The sequence below is a fragment of the Schistocerca serialis genome, chromosome 1 (assembly GCF_023864345.2).
Source record: "Schistocerca serialis cubense isolate TAMUIC-IGC-003099 chromosome 1, iqSchSeri2.2, whole genome shotgun sequence".
Lineage (NCBI taxonomy): Eukaryota > Metazoa > Arthropoda > Insecta > Orthoptera > Acrididae > Schistocerca > Schistocerca serialis.
The window spans coordinates 673738367-673755723 of NC_064638.1; the positions used below are offsets into that span (position 1 = coordinate 673738367).

Below are 17357 nucleotides of genomic sequence, written 5' to 3' on the forward strand. Positions count from 1 at the left end.
ACACTTAAGGTGTAGATGAGTTTTGCTATTTAGGCAGCAAAAAAAACTGGCTGTGGCTGAAGAAGAGATGATATAAAATGCAGACTAGTAATGGCAAGAAAAGTCTTTCTGAGGAAGATAAATTTGTTAACATCAAAAATAGATTAATGTGTTAAGAAATCTTTTTGGAAGGTATTTGTCTAGAATGTAGCCTTTATGGAAGTAAAATGTGGGTGATGAACAGCTCGGACAAGAAGAGAATAGAAGCTTTTGAAATGTTGTGCTAGGGAAGAATGCTGAAAATTAGATGGATACATCATGTAACCAATGAGAAGGTTCTGGATAGAATTGGGGAGAATAGACATTTGTGTTGTAACTGGACTAAAAGAAGTATTCGGTTGATACGATTTTGAGACATCAAGGAATCAACATTTAGTGTTGGAGGGAAGGGTGAGGGATAAGAATTGTAGAGGGAGATGAAGTAAGCAGGTTCAAAAAGATGTTGGTAGCAGTAATTACTTGGAGCTGAGGAGGCTTGCACAGGGTAGAGTAGCATGAAGACCTGCAGCAAACCAGTCTACGGACTGAGTACCATAACAACAACAACAACAACAACAACAAGGCTTATGTCATTGTTTACCTATAGGACCACCTGTCTTGTTCAGTATACCACATATATAAGGGCTTAGTACCCCATTTAATATTACATACTACTCAGCCTTCCTATCTTCTTGTATATTTTGAGATAACTTACTCCTAGTGTATTTAGAATCCTTACATGATTGTCGAGCCCCTCATCTGCTGTATTAAGTGCACTCCTCTCTACATTATAATAAGTCATAATTTTTTTTCCTACATATGTGCTGCTGGCAATGAGTATACTTACATAGGTCTCCTCTTAATACTATCTGGATGTTAGCATGTCAAATAATTAATGTATAGGTTAGGGTACCTTTCCATTTCCTTCCCCATTTGACATGATGCTGCTAACAGCCAGCTTTCATTTAAAGAAAATACCCACCTGGATGATGTAGCTCTCTCACAGTCTAGGAATATTTGTTGGTCAAAATTTGCTAGTTTATGTGCATAGGTGTTCACCTCATTAGTAACAAATTTGCATTATGACTATTATACCAAGGTCAGAAGTTGTCAGAAAAATACGAATTATATAAATATATGCTGAACAAGTCTAGGTGCAGTAACAGTTAATTGGTTACCAACATGTCAGCAGTATAGTATTCAAAATTCATACTTCAATTTGCATAGAATGTATGTAGCAAGAGTATGGAAGTAACTGGTGTATTGACAGCACCTTGCAATCAGTGACATTTACTACCACCTATTTGTAACAGTGCACATTAATAACCTGCTTGATGGGAGTGATAGATTGTTGATGTCCATTTTCACAAAATGAAGCAACCAGAACAGATGTTGAAACAATAATATTTGATTGTGGATGCCCAATTTTGGAATAATATAATTCCATCTTCTGTCTTACAATAAAGCGCAGATGAACTGAGGGTGTTTTGCACTGTATGTCGTGCAGAACAAAAGCTCTGTGTACCGCATTCATAGAGTGGGAAACATAGCGAAGTGACAGTTATACCAGACGAGCAAGACAGTGGTTGCTGTCACTTTCCTATGTTCCCTATTTTATAAAACAGGAAATGGAACTTTTGTTCCACAGATGACATCGGTGGAAGACAACTTTAGTTCATGTGCACTGTATTGTAGGATAGAAGATGGAATTATATTATTCCGGGACCAGTTGTAAACTATAAAATATTATTGGTTCAACAACTGTTGTGGTTGTTTCATTTTGTGAAAATGGACATGTAGAGTTACGGTTGCACTAAGGAAAGAACTCTTTGTATATTGTTAATATATCATTACATCACAGTATGTACTTCATTCACATAACAACTTTAGCTAGGAATGCTATCTTCTGTCATGAGACACACCTCATATGACCTTGTACACACTTTGTGTATTACTAATTAAGTAACATATAGGCTCTGAAGCATAGTAGCTTCTAAATTTCATTACTCGATATACAGTTATGCATAATGTGTAAGAGTTATTGTGTGTTCTTTTCTTGTCATAGCACTGTTCACTCCCTTCTCGTCATGTATACAATATATAAAGAAATTGTAGTTTCAAAGAAGACAATAAAAGAGTAAGAGACTTTTATACGAAATCTAAACTGAAAAATATATATATCAGACAGCTGGGAACCTAGTGGGCATTACTCCACTTAGTCCATACATTAACTATCATTCCTGTGTGCCTATGGCATTGAAAAGAGTATCCCAAGACAACATTTTGAACACCTTAAGCAACCTACACCTCTCAGTTCCCTTTATATATGCATGAGGACGTCTACCTTCAACTTCAAATGTGCCTTTTTGCTTTCTTGTATCTAGGACCAAAATATTTGAAATCAGTATGTGACTTAGTATAAAGTCTAAACATAACTGCATAACTGAATCAAACTCCATACTTTTTGAAAGTAGTCAGTTTACTAAATGTTACATATAAATTATTAGCCTTGGAAAATCCTGGCCTCAACTGTCGTTATTCTTTGTTCCGTACCCTCTAGCCCCTTCCCTATTCCCATTTCAGCACTACACAGTCCTCTGGCCCACCAATTCACCCACAGTGTTTTTACCTTTCTCCTTTTCCGCTAACCCTCCCCCCCCCCCTCCCCCTCCCTCTCCTTTGTCTAACCTTCCAACTGCACCTATCTGCCCTACCCTCTCTCCACTTCGTTCTTGTATGCTCCCACAAGCAGCATTTTACCATCCCCCACCCCTACTGTGCTATGCGTCCCATCTGCCCACCTCAGCCTTCTCCTTACCCCCACCACCTGGTCATGTCTCCTGTCATATGCAGCTGCTTGCAGTCTGGTTTCAGCAACCAGAGACCGTGATCGTGTGTGTGTGTGTGTGTGTGTGTGTGTGTGTGTGTGTGCATAATATTGTAAATGATTAGTCTATTTTTTTTTTTTTTTTTTTTTTTTTTTTTTTTTTTTTACAAAATACAGGGCTATTACAAATGATTGAAGCGATTTCATAAATTCACTGTAGCTCCATTCATTGACATATGGTCACGACACACTACAGATACGTAGAAAAGCTCATAAAGTTTTGTTCGCCTGAAGCCGCACTTCAGGTTTCTGCCGCCAGAGCGCTCGAGAGCGCAGTGAGACAAAATGGCGACAGGAGCCGAGAAAGCGTATGTCGTGCTTGAAATGCACTCACATCAGTCAGTCATAACAGTGCAACGACACTTCAGGACGAAGTTCAACAAAGATCCGCCAACTGCTAACTCCATTCGGCGATGGTATGCACAGTTTAAAGCTTCTGGATGCCTCTGTAAGGGGAAATCAACGGGTCGGCCTGCAGTGAGCGAAGAAACGGTTGAACGCGTGCGGGCAAGTTTCACGCGTAGCCCGCGGAAGTCGACGAATAAAGCAAGCAGGGAGCTAAACGTACCACAGCCGACGGTTTGGAAAATCTTACGGAAAAGGCTAAAGCAGAAGCCTTACCATTTACAATTGCTACAAGCCCTGACACCCGATGGCAAAGTCAAACGCTTTGAATTTTCGGCGCGGTTGCAACAGCTCACGGAAGAGGATGCATTCAGTGCGAAACTTGTTTTCAGTGATGAAGCAACATTTTTTTCTTAATGGTGAAGTGAACAGACACAATGTGCGAATCTGGGCGGTAGAGAATCCTCACGCATTCGTGCAGCAAATTCGCAATTCACCAAAAGTTAACGTGTTTTGTGCAATCTCACGGTTTAAAGTTTACGACCCCTTTTTCTTCTGCGAAAAAAACGTTACAAGACACGTGTATCTGGACATGCTGGAAAATTGGCTCATGCCACAACTGGAGACCAACTTCATCTTTCAACAGGATGGTGCTCCACCGCACTTCCATCATGATGTTCGGCATTTCTTAAACAGGAGATTGGAAAACCGATGGATCGGTCATGGTGGAGATCATGATCAGCAATTCATGTCATGGCCTCCACGCTCTCCCGACTTAACCCCATGCGATTTCTTTCTGTGGGGTTATGTGAAAGATTCAGTGTTTAAACCTCCTCTACCAAGAAACGTGCCAGAACTGCGAGCTCGCATCAACGATGCTTTTGAACTCATTGATGGGGACATGCTGCGCCGAGTGTGGGAGGAACTTGATTATCGGCTTGATGTTTGCCGAATCACTAAAGGGGCACATATCGAACATTTGTGAATCCCTAAAAAAACTTTTTGAGTTTTGTATGTGTGTGCAAAGCATTGTGAAAATATCTCAAATAATAAAGTTATTGTAGAGCTGTGAAATCACTTCAATTATTTGTAATAACCCTGTACAAAATAATCAGTACACAACCTCAGGTATCACAAATCTAGTCAATAACATTGAAATCCTTGGTTAAATGTGTATCCCACCAGCTTAATTGCAGTTCTGCATCAAAATCAGATTCCAAAATATACTTAATTAGGCACCATTTCTGGGAAAAGATACCACATTGGGTTGAATCTTCAGTTCAAAGGAAGGACTATTACACTCCTCCAAAGGTGTGAAGTTGGAACAAATTCATGTCTGAGGTTTGTTTGTACATAATATTTAGTTCTACAAAGTCTGTAGTTAATAGACTTGTGACAGATCAGGCAGTTTACTTATGTCAGAATGTAACTTCTCTGCCAATTGTTAATTATCTCTCTGTTTCCTTGATGAAATTCTTTAGTACATACAGTTAAAATATTGTTTTGACAGCATACCACATCGGCAGTGGTGGCTGATGTGTCATTCACTTTTCCAATACGTCATCCCAATTATCTATTTGCTCTTATCAACTCTACAAAGTCAGTGCCAAATTGTTTTGCACTTGCGTTTAACTTATAAATTTTATCGCCTAAAGCTTTTAAACTTGGGTCAATAATACCTAGGTTAGTATCTGATTTGCTAATAAGATATTTATTAAACCACTTGAACAATCCTTTCATTTCTTGCTCCATTCTTTGGATCGGTACAAGTATACAGTAAAAGTGATGCCAAATTTACAACTAATCCTCCAGTGCTGTCAGTTGTCCCAGTGTATTGACAACTTCATTGAAAAAGTCGAAAAACTTTTATTGCCAAACTCACTTCTAATTAGTCCATAACATACACCTTCACCACCATACAACAACAATGGAAGTTCAGTTTGGAGTGAATACAGCTCACCAAATTTCCTTACCTATCTCTCTGCCTCATCGTGATGCCAACAGGAAGCTAGACTGATGTGATGGTCAGACTGCATTGTTGATGGCGAGTGGACAGCTGCTGCTGTAGGTTGATGAGCTTGGTGTAATGACTGTCGGTTACTGGGCATCATATTGAACTAACAAGGCAATTGTAGTACTTGGGAATTGCTGTGAGGGATTATCCGACTAGTGGACTGATATAATTCTTCTTCGATGCTGTTGTTATGATTAGATTTAATGACTGCTCATCAGAAAATTTATTCTTCTTTAATCTATTCAAATGTAGTGTTGTTAATTGCTTTTGCATTACTATGTAATTTCAGCTGTCAACGTGGTTATTTAGGACAGTAGCAATATGTTTTGGTGAAATTTTTCTTCAAAATTGATATTTCCTTAGTAGTTTGTAATTAACTTATTCTGCTTCTGCACATTTTGTCAATTTTACAACTCACAAATCTTCTGCATCCTGTCATGTCACCAGAATGAAATTATTTTCTCAGCCCTATCATATAACTGAGCCAGAATGAAATGTTCCTGTTTCTGGTGTGAGGCAGTTTGTGAGTGACTTTTTTTTGGCCACTGTTAATCAGTAATTCTGTCTCACTGCATCTTAAATGCATTTCAGAATAACCATGTAATTCGTTGGGTAGTGTGTACTGCTTCACCTCCGCAAGTTCTTCAATGCTAGTGGCTGAAAAGTCATATCTACTTTTAATTCTCTACTAATGATGTAGAGTATGTCATCAGAAATTGGGTGATATCAAGTCTTCTCTTTTACAGTGCAGTAACACTTAATACATATGAACATACATGCATGCAGTGAGCTCTAACATATTATTCACTCTGTACAGCATGCATGACAGTTCCTGTCAAAAAAATGACTCAAAACTCAACTATAACTTTTCTTTCTGTGATGTAATAATGATCATCAAGATACTCATTCTGTGACAAGCAGTGTGTCACTGGGCCACGACAAGACTGCATAGAATAACTGCCAAATCAGCAGGTACTGCAAAGTGTAGTAAGTCTCCTATCATCATCCCCCTTGCAGAGATGCTGCATCCATTTCCCTTCTTTACATACACAAGCTAGCAAACAAATCCTAACACTACAATTGTTATAAGTTTTCAGTATAACATATCTGTAGCTATAATTGTGTGGACTCAAAACTAATCACGTTAATAAAATACCACCAAAAACAACAATTGAATGGAATATCCAGTAACATTACATTAATTAAATGCAGCTGAAAGTCAATAAAGATGAATAACGCCAAAATATGGTATTTAATTTAACTGTGGGGATATGTGCATGACCAATTGTGGTGTACAGTCTTTCATGTTGTAACATACTATTCTGATGTATTGATAAATGACCATTTTTGTAATTACGCTAACTTGTCAAATACAACTTTTTGGCCTCTGGAAATCTAGCAGTTGAGTGGATTAATCAGCAAAGCAAATAACTACTCCTTTAGATATGGTAACATTGTTAGGAATATTTAAGATTTTCTGCAAAGATCCCTCACTAGGTCTTTGAGAAAGGTGATAAAACATGAAAATGTGTCTTTGAGAGCATAAATTAATAGTAATGTTGACTATTGTACAGTTATTGCTGAAATGAAATTGGGATAGAGGTGTCAGCATAACACTGCCCCCCAAAAAGTGAGAAATTTTAAGGAATAAAAAGTTATGTGGTCAGCCAAATTGTATTAGTGAATACTCACAAACACCACTCTTACAATTTCAGGATTTTAATAGTAGCCTTGTTATTTTATGAAAGTGTAGTGAAAATTGATGTTTATTTCACTTCGTAGTGAAATGTCTTGTTGTTTATTGAAAAGATGGTTTTCTTCATAAGTATATTTTCTTTTACATTTGAACAGGTGGCACTTGCTTTTTGTGGTACACATATGCTCGAATCCGTAAAGAACTTAATGCAACTCCGGCAAATCAAATTCTTGAGGAATCTGTTCAGAATGAGAGTGCATTCCTTGCATATTCAATCATTGCCACAATTATAACAGTAAGTAATTATTTTTCCACATAGAATGGAGAAGTCTTGGTATCAAGATAAATGGTGATGTATCATAAAATAGTTTAGTAATGGTGTAAGGTACGTTGTTAAATTTATCCTTGTCGCTTCTTTTAGAACAATATGCATCTACTAAAGAAATTAACATTTTTCTTATACATGTTAGACACAAATCATTAAGCATATCTGTTCCACCACACTAATTAGTTAGTTACTTTCATGTTCCATGGATCATTTTGCATGATTAATCGTCATGATGTGGAATGAGTTATTTTACATCCATATTGAAAATTGTTTTGTACATCTATTTGTACTCTGAACATCACCATACTTTTTTATTTTGTTTATTTATTTATTTCCCCAAAATGAAAACAAGATATACAGATTGAGTTGGCAATTCCTACCCACCACCTTTTACACATTACAAACATAGAAATTCTTTTACGGAATAGAAAGATTTGTCGAGGAGAAACTTTTATTTTCAAATTTTACCTTGCTGTCTGTTAGACATTTTATATCAGTTGGTAAGTGGTCAAAAATATTTGTTGCAGCATTTTGCATCCCTTTCTGTGCTAAAGGCAACCTTAATGTTGAGTAATGAATGTTATTTTTTCTTCTAGTATTGTAATTATGTACCTCATTGTCCCTTTTGAACTGTAGTGGATTATTTACAGCAAACTTCATGAGGGAATATATATACTGTGAAGCAGTAGTTAGAATGCCCAACTTCTTAAACATGTCTAATAGATGATAGCGGGTGAGCACCACATATTCTTACAGCACATTTTTGGGTAATGTAGACCTTCTTTCTTAAAAATGAGTTACCCCGGAACATTATTCCATATGACATTACTGAATGAAAATATGCAAAATATTTCAACTTACTGATATGTCTCTCCCCAAGATTTGCAATTAGTCTTAAGTGCAAATGTGGCTGAACTAAGTTGCTTTAGGATTTCAAAAATGTACTTTGTCTAATTTAAATTCTCAACAGTATGGACCCACAAGAATTTGGAAGTTTCCGCCCTATTATTATTTCCTCACCATGTGTTACACTTATCATTGGTATATTACCACTACATGTGCAGAACTGAATATGATGTTTCTTTGTGAAATTCAGGGTGAGACCATTCACAGGAAACCAGTCAATGATACTTTCGATAACTTTGTTCGCCATTTCTTCCATTTCCGTATGTATACTGGGAGTGATTACAATACTGGTGTCGTCTGCAAAAAGAACTAATTCTGCTTGTTGTACATTAGATGGTAGATCATTTACATATATGAGAAACACTACTGAACCTTAGATTAAGCCTTGGGGAGCCCCATACGTGATTTCTCACCAGTCAGAATTATGTCCCTGGATTCTGTTGGTTGAATTACTACTAATTACATCTTTCTGCATTCTTTTGGTTAGATGTGACATAATCTATATCACCTTTAAAACTTCAATTTATCTAGGAGTATACTATGATTCACACAATCAAATGCCTTGGATAGGTCACAGAAAATACCTACCGGTGCTATTTTGTTATTTAATCCTTGTAATATCTGGTATGTGAACATGTAAGTGGCATTCTCAGTAGAGTAACCCTTCTGTAACCCAAACTGTGATTTGCTGAAATATTATTGTTGCCAAGGTGAGATACTATTCTAGAATACATTAACTTCTCAGAAATTTGGAAAATGATGTTAGCAGTGAAATAGGTTGGTAGTTGCTTATGTCACTCTTATCACCTTTGTTAATGAGGAATTTAACAACAGCATATTTTAGTCCCTCTGGAAAAATGCCTTGAGTTAGTGATGCATTACATATTTCGGACAATACCGGACTTGTTATATGGGAGCAAATCTTTAGTACTCTTTGGAAACACCATCAAAACCAGAAGAGCTTTTATTCTTGAGAGAATGTATGACTCTCTTAATTTCAGAAGTAGAAGTTGGTGGTATATTCATATGAAGTAATTTTTTCAAACATGGAAAATCCAGGATGGAATGTAAAAAGACGAGAGAAGGAAAGTTGCTACTCACCAAATAGCGGAGATGCTGAGCTGCGATAGGCACAATGAAAAGATTCACACAATCAACAAGCTGTCTGTCTGCTTGAGCGGCCACCGACAAACTGTGGCCAAAAAACAAGTGGTCCACGCTGTAGCTGAACACGCTGCGAAACATGATACCCCTCATCTCAATGACTGCTTCACAGCCTGTGCCATATGGATCCTTCCCACCAACACCAGCTTTTCCAAATTGCGCAGGTGGGAACTTTCCCTACAATACATCGTACGTTCCTGTAACCCTCCTGGCCTCAACCTTCGTTAGTCACTGTCCTCACCCATCCAGCCCCCTCCCTGTTACCATTCCAGCACTACACAGCCATCATTTCACTGCCACACGCAGTCTTTTAATTTCTTTTTATTTCTGTCCTTTCTGCTACTTAACCCCCGTCCCCCCTCCACACCTTCTCGCCGTCTAAACTGCAGCACTTCACTGTCTGCCACTCTCACCATACTATCCCTCCCCCTCCCTGCCTCAGCATCCTCCGTACCCCCACCCAGTTGCCACTCCCATCATGCACTGGTGCTGCTGCTCGCAGTGTAATTTCAGTTCTCTGAGACTGCAGACATGTGTGCAAGTTGCGTTTACATGAGTGTGTGTGTGTGTGTGTGTGTGTGTGTGTGTGTGTGTGTGTGTGTGTCTACTGGTGACAAAGGCCTTAATGGCCGAAAGCTATAATTGTGTGAATCTTTTTGTTGTACCTATCATGGCTCAGCATCTCCGCTATATGGTGAGTAGCAACTTTCCTTCTCTCGTATTGAAGTAATTTTTTGACAGTTACCTCTTCAGCATATTGCTGTGATCTTTCTCTTGAACTGTTGGTCCCTCGACTTTCTACTATGTTATTAAGTGATTATTAAATACATTTGCTACCTATGACTCATCATTTATAACCCTTCCATTCAATTCAATAGTAATATCCTCTTTGGTGGTTGGTTGTCCTTTGTCTTGCTTCACTATATTCCATATTGCCTTAACTCTGTTGTCAGACATACTGATTTCTGACGTTATGTGCATGTGATTTTTTAATGACCTTTCTTAGTAATTTTGAGTATTTTTTGTAGTGCGGAACTACTGCAGGGTCTCTACTTGTTCTTGCCAAAAGATACATTTCCCTTTTTCCTTTCACAAGATACTTTAATCCACTTAGTGATCCAAGTTTTTTTACATGGCTGTTTAATGTTCCTTCTGATTAGCTTATGCTGAAAGCTATTTTCAAATACTGATATGAATTTACCTTGGAATAGATTTTTGGGACCTTATCTCTCCAATTCATCTTGTCTTAACTTTATTCTCTCTTGCTAATTTTTTTGTTTCACTTTTTATAACCAACCTTCTTTGCTGCATTTCTATGTACCCTTACCTCAATTTACCTCTGGTAGCAACTTCTGTACTTCCTGCTCTGCTTCTTCTCCATCTCTGTGGTCTGTGGAATTTGCTACCATCTTTCACATCCTTCACCCTTGCTGACCGCAGATGACCTTACACGTCCATTACACAGTGTATTCCAAAAGTGTTATGGAGGAGGGAGTGTGAGGAGAAGTACAAGAGTTTAAAAGTGCTGAAAGCAGTCATCCCCCCCTCCCCTTCTTACCTCACCCCCTTCCACTTTCTACCCCCTTCCATTTTCTACCCCCTTCCACTTTCTACCCGCTTCCACTTTCTACCCCCTTCAACTTCTACCCCTACCCCTACCCCTCTGCGCCCTCCCCCTCTGCCCCCTGCCCCTCCCCACCCCTTCTACCCCTCCCAGCATCTGATACACCTATCTGTATGAAGGGGTAGGACACGTGGTTTGGTATGCACAGATCATAATTTGTGAAACAAATACTAACAAAGAGATAGAGGGGCTGGCCAGTACTTACCTCAGCTCAGTACAGCCGATAGATACACAAAAAACAGAACCGAACATTTACGTTCCTAGCTTTCGGAACAAATGTTCCTTCATCAGGAAGGAGAGAGGGGAAAGAAAGGGAAGAAGGGAAAGTGGATTCAGTTACTCACAACCCAGGTTATGAAGCAACAGGGAAAGGAAAACAGGGAGGGTAGCAAGGATTGAGGCATGGTTGTCAGGGGGAAGCCAAAGATATTCTACTGTAAGTACTGTGCCAGCTTCAAACCAAAGAGGATGCATACAGAAGTAAAGAGGTATACAGTATAAAGATAAACGCAACTATGTAGGATGAAAAGATGTGTGAATGGCTAAAGACGAAAGGGAAAGAGGAGAAGACTGAAGAGTAAATGGCAGTGAGGTGGTTTAACGTAGGTTCAGTCCAGGGGGATGGCGGGATGAAAGGATGTGTTGGAGTGCAAGTTCCCATCTCCGCAGTTCAGAGGGACTGATGTTGGGTGGGAGAAGCCAAATGGCACATACGGTATAGCAGGTTCCTAGGTCCCTAGAATTATGCTGGAGGGCATGCTCTGCTACTGGGTATTGGACATCTCCTAGGCGGACAGTTCGTCTGTGTCCGTTCATGCGCTCAGCCAGTTTAGTTGTTGTCATACCGATGTAAAAGGCTGTGCAGTGCAAGCATGTCAGCTGATAAATGACATGTGTAGTTTCACATGTGGCCCTGCCTTGAATTGTGTATGTTTTACCAGTAGCGGGGCTGGAGTAGGTGGTTGTGGGGGGGATGCATGGGGCAGGTTTTGCAGCGGGGTCGGTTACAGGGGTAGGAACCGCTGGGTAGAGAAGGTAGTCTGGGAATATTGTAGGGTTTGACAAGGGTGTTACGGAGGTTAGGGGGGCGATGAAAGGCAACTCTGGGTGGTGTGGGGAGAACTTTGTCAAGGGATGATCTCATTTCAGGGGTTGACTTGAGAAAGTCATATCCCTGGCGGAGTAATTTGTTGATGTATTCAAGGCCAGGATAATATTGGGTGACAAGGGGATGCTTCTGTGTGGTCTGGGGGTAGGAACATTGTTGTTGGACGGGGAGGAATGTATTGCTCGGGAGATCTGTTTGTGGACAAGGTCTGCAGGATAGTTGTGGGAGAGGAAAGCACTGGTCAGGTTATTGGTGTAATTGTTGAGGGATTCATCACTGTAGCAGATACGTTTGCCACAAATACCTAGGCTGTAGGGAAGGGAACGTTTGATGTGGAATGGATGGCAGCTATCAAAGTGAAGGTACTGTTGTTTGTTTGTGGGTTTGATATGGACAGAGGTGTGGATGTGAGCTTCAACAAGATGAAGGTCAACATCCAGGAAGGTGGCTTGGGTTTTGGAGAAGGACCAGGTGAAATTCAGATTCGAAAAGGAGTTGAGGTTATGGAGTAAATTAAGGAGTGTTTCTTCACCATGAGTCCAGACCACAAAGATGTCATCTATAAACCTATACCAGGCCAGGGGAAGCAGCTGTTGGGTCTTCAGGAAAGCCTCCTCCATGCGGCCCATGAAGAGGTTAGCATAGGACGGAGCCATCCTGGTTCCCATGGCCGTTCCCCTGATTTGTTTGTAGGTCTGGCCTTCAAAAGTGAAGTAATTATGGGTTAGGATGAAGTTGGTAAGCGTGGTAAGGAACGAGGTTTTCGGAAGATCTTCGGGTGGGCGTTGGGAGAGGTAGTGCTCAAGGGCAGAGATCATGGGTATGTGGGATGTTTGTGTAAAGGGATGTAGCATCTATGGTGACAAGAAAGGTTTTAGGTGGGAGAGGAGTGGGAATGGTTTTGAGGCATTCTAGGGAGTGGTTTGTGTCTTTGATGTAGGATGGGAGTGTGCAGGTGATAGGTAGGAGGTGTTGGTCTACCAGAGCTGAGATACGTTCTGTTGGGGCTTTGAAGCCTGCTACAATGGGACGGCCAGGATGGTTCTCTTTGTGGATTTTGGGTAATAGGTAGAAGATAGGAGTACGGGGCTCAAAGTCTATGGAAGCCGTTGTGAGGCCTTGTGAGGGACCTCTCCCAACACCCACCCGAAGATCTTCCGAAAACCTCGTTCCTTATCACGCTTACCAACTTCATCCTAACCCATAATTACTTCACTTTTGAAGGCCAGATCTACAAACAAATCAGGGGAATGGCCATGGGAACCAGGATGGCTCCGTCCTATGCTAACCTCTTCATGGGCCGCATGGAGGCGGCTTTCCTGAAGATCCAACAGCTGCTTCCCCTGGCGTGGTGTAGGTTTATAGATGACATCTTTGTGGTCTGGACTCATGGTGAAGAAACACTCCTTAATTTCCTCCATAACCTCAACTCCTTTTCGAATCTGAATTTCACCTGGTCCTTCTCCAAAACCCAAGCCACCTTCCTGGATGTTGACCTTCATCTTGTTGAAGCTCACATCCACACCTCTGTCCATATCAAACCCACAAACAAACAACAGTACCTTCACTTTGATAGCTGCCATCCATTCCACATCAAATGTTCCCTTCCCTACAGCCTCGGTATTCGTGGCAAACGTATCTGCTCCAGTGATGAATCCCTCAACAATTACACCAATAACCTGACCAGTGCTTTCCTCTCCCGCAACTATCCTGCAGACCTTGTCCACAAACAAATCTCCCGAGCAATACATTCCTCCCCGTCCAACAACAATGTTCCTACCCCCAGACCACACAGGAGCATCCCCTTGTCACCCAATATTATCCTGGCCTTGAATACATCAACAAATTACTCCGCCAGGGACATGACTTTCTCAAGTCAACCCCTGAAATGAGATCATCTCTTGACAAAATTCTCCCCACACCACACAGAGTTGCCTTTCGTCGCCCCCCTAACCTCCGTAACACCCTTGTCAAACCCTACAATATTCCCAGACTACCTTCTCTACCCAGCGGTTCCTACCCCTGTAACCGACCCCGCTGCAAAACCTGCCCCATGCATCCCCCCACAACCACCTACTCCAGCCCCGCTACTGGTAAAACATACACAATTCAAGGCAGGGCCACGCGTGAAACTACACATGTCATTTATCAGCTGACATACCTTCACTGCACAGCCTTTTACATCGGTATGACAACAACTAAACTGGCTGAGCGCATGAACGGACACAGACGAACTGTCCGCCTAGGAGGTGTCCAATACCCAGTAGCAGAGCATGCCCTCCAGCATAATTCTAGGGACCTAGGAACCTGCTACACCGTATGTGCCATTTGGCTTCTCCCACCCAACATCAGTCCCTCTGAACTGCGGAGATGGGAACTTGCACTCCAACACATCCTTTCATCCCGCCATCCCCCTGGACTGAACCTACGTTAAACCACCTCACTGCCATTTACTCTTCAGTCTTCTCCTCTTTCCCTTTCGTCTTTAGCCATTCACACATCTTTTCATCCTACATAGTTGCGTTTATCTTTATACTGTATACCTCTTTACTTCTGTATGCATCCTCTTTGGTTTGAAGCTGGCACAGTACTTACAGTAGAATATCTTTGGCTTCCCCCTGACAACCATGCCTCAATCCTTGCTACCCTCCCTGTTTTCCTTTCCCTGTTGCTTCATAACCTGGGTTGTGAGTAACTGAATCCACTTTCCCTTCTTCCCTTTCTTTCCCCTCTCTCCTTCCTGATGAAGGAACATTTGTTCCGAAAGCTAGGAACGTAAATGTTCGGTTCTGTTTTTTGTGTATCTGTCGGCTGTACTGAGCTGAGGTAAGTACTGGCCAGCCCCTCTATCTCTTTGTTAGTATTTGTTTCACATCTTTATATGAGATTTTCCATTAATCATACAGATCATAATTTTTCCTTCCGAGTGTGGTAGCATAAGACATGAAGCAAAGCTGCAGTGTGTTACCCCACACTGAGCATACTTTTGGTTACGTCGAAAACCTGCAGTGTCACACTTGACCCTTCATTATTAGGAAGGTATATAAAGCACAAAATAAGAAATCCTTTGAGACCAGACCTCTTTGTGCTTTTCCTTCTTTTCCTTCTTAAACATGGTAAAAAGTCACACAAAATGAAATAAATAAGTAAAAGGTAAATCATAACTCAAACATTAAAATTCTTAAACTTCCCAGTTATGGTTTCCATGAGTTTTAGGAAAAACATCTTCCAGTAACATCTGACCTTATTATTGCAGACATATCTGACCTTGTTATTGCATACATAACACAAGAAATTGGGAATCTCTAGATATTTAAAAAAATAACCTAATTAATTACTAATCCTACAACTTAGCTGCTTATCTACATTTGAGCACACCTTTTAGTTGCAGGTGAAGTAGCTTTTTTCATTTTGAAGAGGTCTCTTTTGTTACATATGTAGAAAACTGTTTTACTGTGACATGTATCTGTCGTGTCAGTAGAAAATAAACAGTAGCTGTGTGATGTAACTGTGAAAGCAGCAGTTTTCTTGGTGTTTTTACAATAAGCACAAACAGTTATAGATTTTGATGATGATTGTTAGTGAAATACACACACACACACACACACACACACACACACACACACAAATTACCTAAATGAATCCAGTTCCCACCATTTATCACACAATAATTTAGTCCCAAATGTGTCAGTGTGAAGAGCTCAGCCAATTTCAGATCACCTGGCATCTGAATTAATACTTTTAAAACACTGTGTTCAGGTATAACAGAAGTAAATGACACGAAATCCAGATTAGATCAGCATTCAATCTTAAAGGAGGGTGAAAACCCATTCAGCCATGAAAAACAGATACATCCACAACACTCCTTTCATTCTAAGGAGGCACCTCAAGCAAGAGAGGATTCCTACCAAGCAAATATTACATTATACCAATGTTTCGCCCTCTGCCAAAAATTGTGAAAAAAAATACAGTATTTAGTGAAAGACAGTTTTGGCTTGAGAGTACTCAGTGTATACAACATGCCTTGTGAAAGTGACAAAAATAATGTAGGGCAGACAGTATGCCTAGTGTCTAAGGACTCCACTGAACATAAACAGCACAAGTTCAGAAACTTTTGAAAAGTCATCAGCAGTGGAACATAATGTTGCCCAAGTGCAGATATCGCCTCCTTGGGTGACGTCGCTCCATCTGTAGTAAGCACTGTGTAAGAGGCAAGCATTAGCCTCAACAGTCAATCATCTTCTGATGAAGAGAATGGGTCTAATCCTTGAATGTGAAGTTACATACTCAGTTATGATGCTTCTTGAAACTATAAGATAATTTTATTCTGTGATGTAATGTTTTGTCATGTAGACATAATGCTCTTCCAGAAGTTATCGGATAAACTGTTTTCGACCTTAACCCTATATCTTTCTGCGACAAATTACTGCAGGCTTGAAACACACTGTTTGTAAGTTTTAGTAGATCACATACACTTGAGTAAAATTATTTTTAAGACACTTCATATGCAGGTTTTGGATTCCTGTATTATTTTCGCCATTAATGAATGATCTTTATCTTATCAGGCTTTACTGTTTTAATGACAGTGATGGCAGGTTTTTTTTTATTTTTTATTTGTGCATTGAAAATGCGCCTGATGGTATCAGCACTGTCTGCAACAATCCACACTATCCAGTAACAGGACACTTCTGTGATTTTCAGCCTTTGACAGCAAGATTGTAACTCCATCGTACTGTTTCATTTGTATTGCATGCTGTCCAAATTATCTCAATTACTTTGTTACGTTTTCAATGGACCATGGATCATTTTGCATGATAGATCGTAACGATGTGGAAGAACTAATTTTATATTCATAACAGAAATTAATTTATACTTAAGGCTACATTCTGAACACTTCTAAGTTTTTTTTACTAAAAGAAAAAAGACATACAGATTTGATTAATTCCTAACCACCAACTATTACACATTACAGTAATGGAAATTCTTCTACAGACTGGAGGAGTTGTCAAGGAGAAACTTCCTCAGTTTGTTTAAAAATTTTGCTTTGCTGTCTCTCAAACATTTTATATCACTGGGTAAGTGATTAGAACTTCTGTTGCAACATTTTGTACTGCTTGTTGCGCTAACTACAAACTTAATGTGGAGTAGGGAATGTCATTGTTCCTTCTCGTATTGTTAATATGTACTTAATTGTTCCTTTTGAGCTGTAGTGAGTTATTTACAACAAACCTCAAGAGGGGAAAAAATACCCTGTGAAACCAGTTTAC

At 40.0% G+C, this 17357-nt stretch overlaps 1 protein-coding gene across 1 annotated transcript in view; it reads left to right on the top strand.

The window, feature by feature from the left end:
- Window positions 1–17357, top strand: part of LOC126480094 (choline transporter-like 1) — a 186459-nt gene that overhangs the window by 101218 nt on the left and 67884 nt on the right. The window contains exon 8 of the mRNA XM_050103838.1: window positions 7116–7255. Within this exon, the coding sequence (XP_049959795.1) occupies window positions 7116–7255 (140 nt within the window). The remainder of the gene's footprint in view (window positions 1–7115; window positions 7256–17357) is intronic.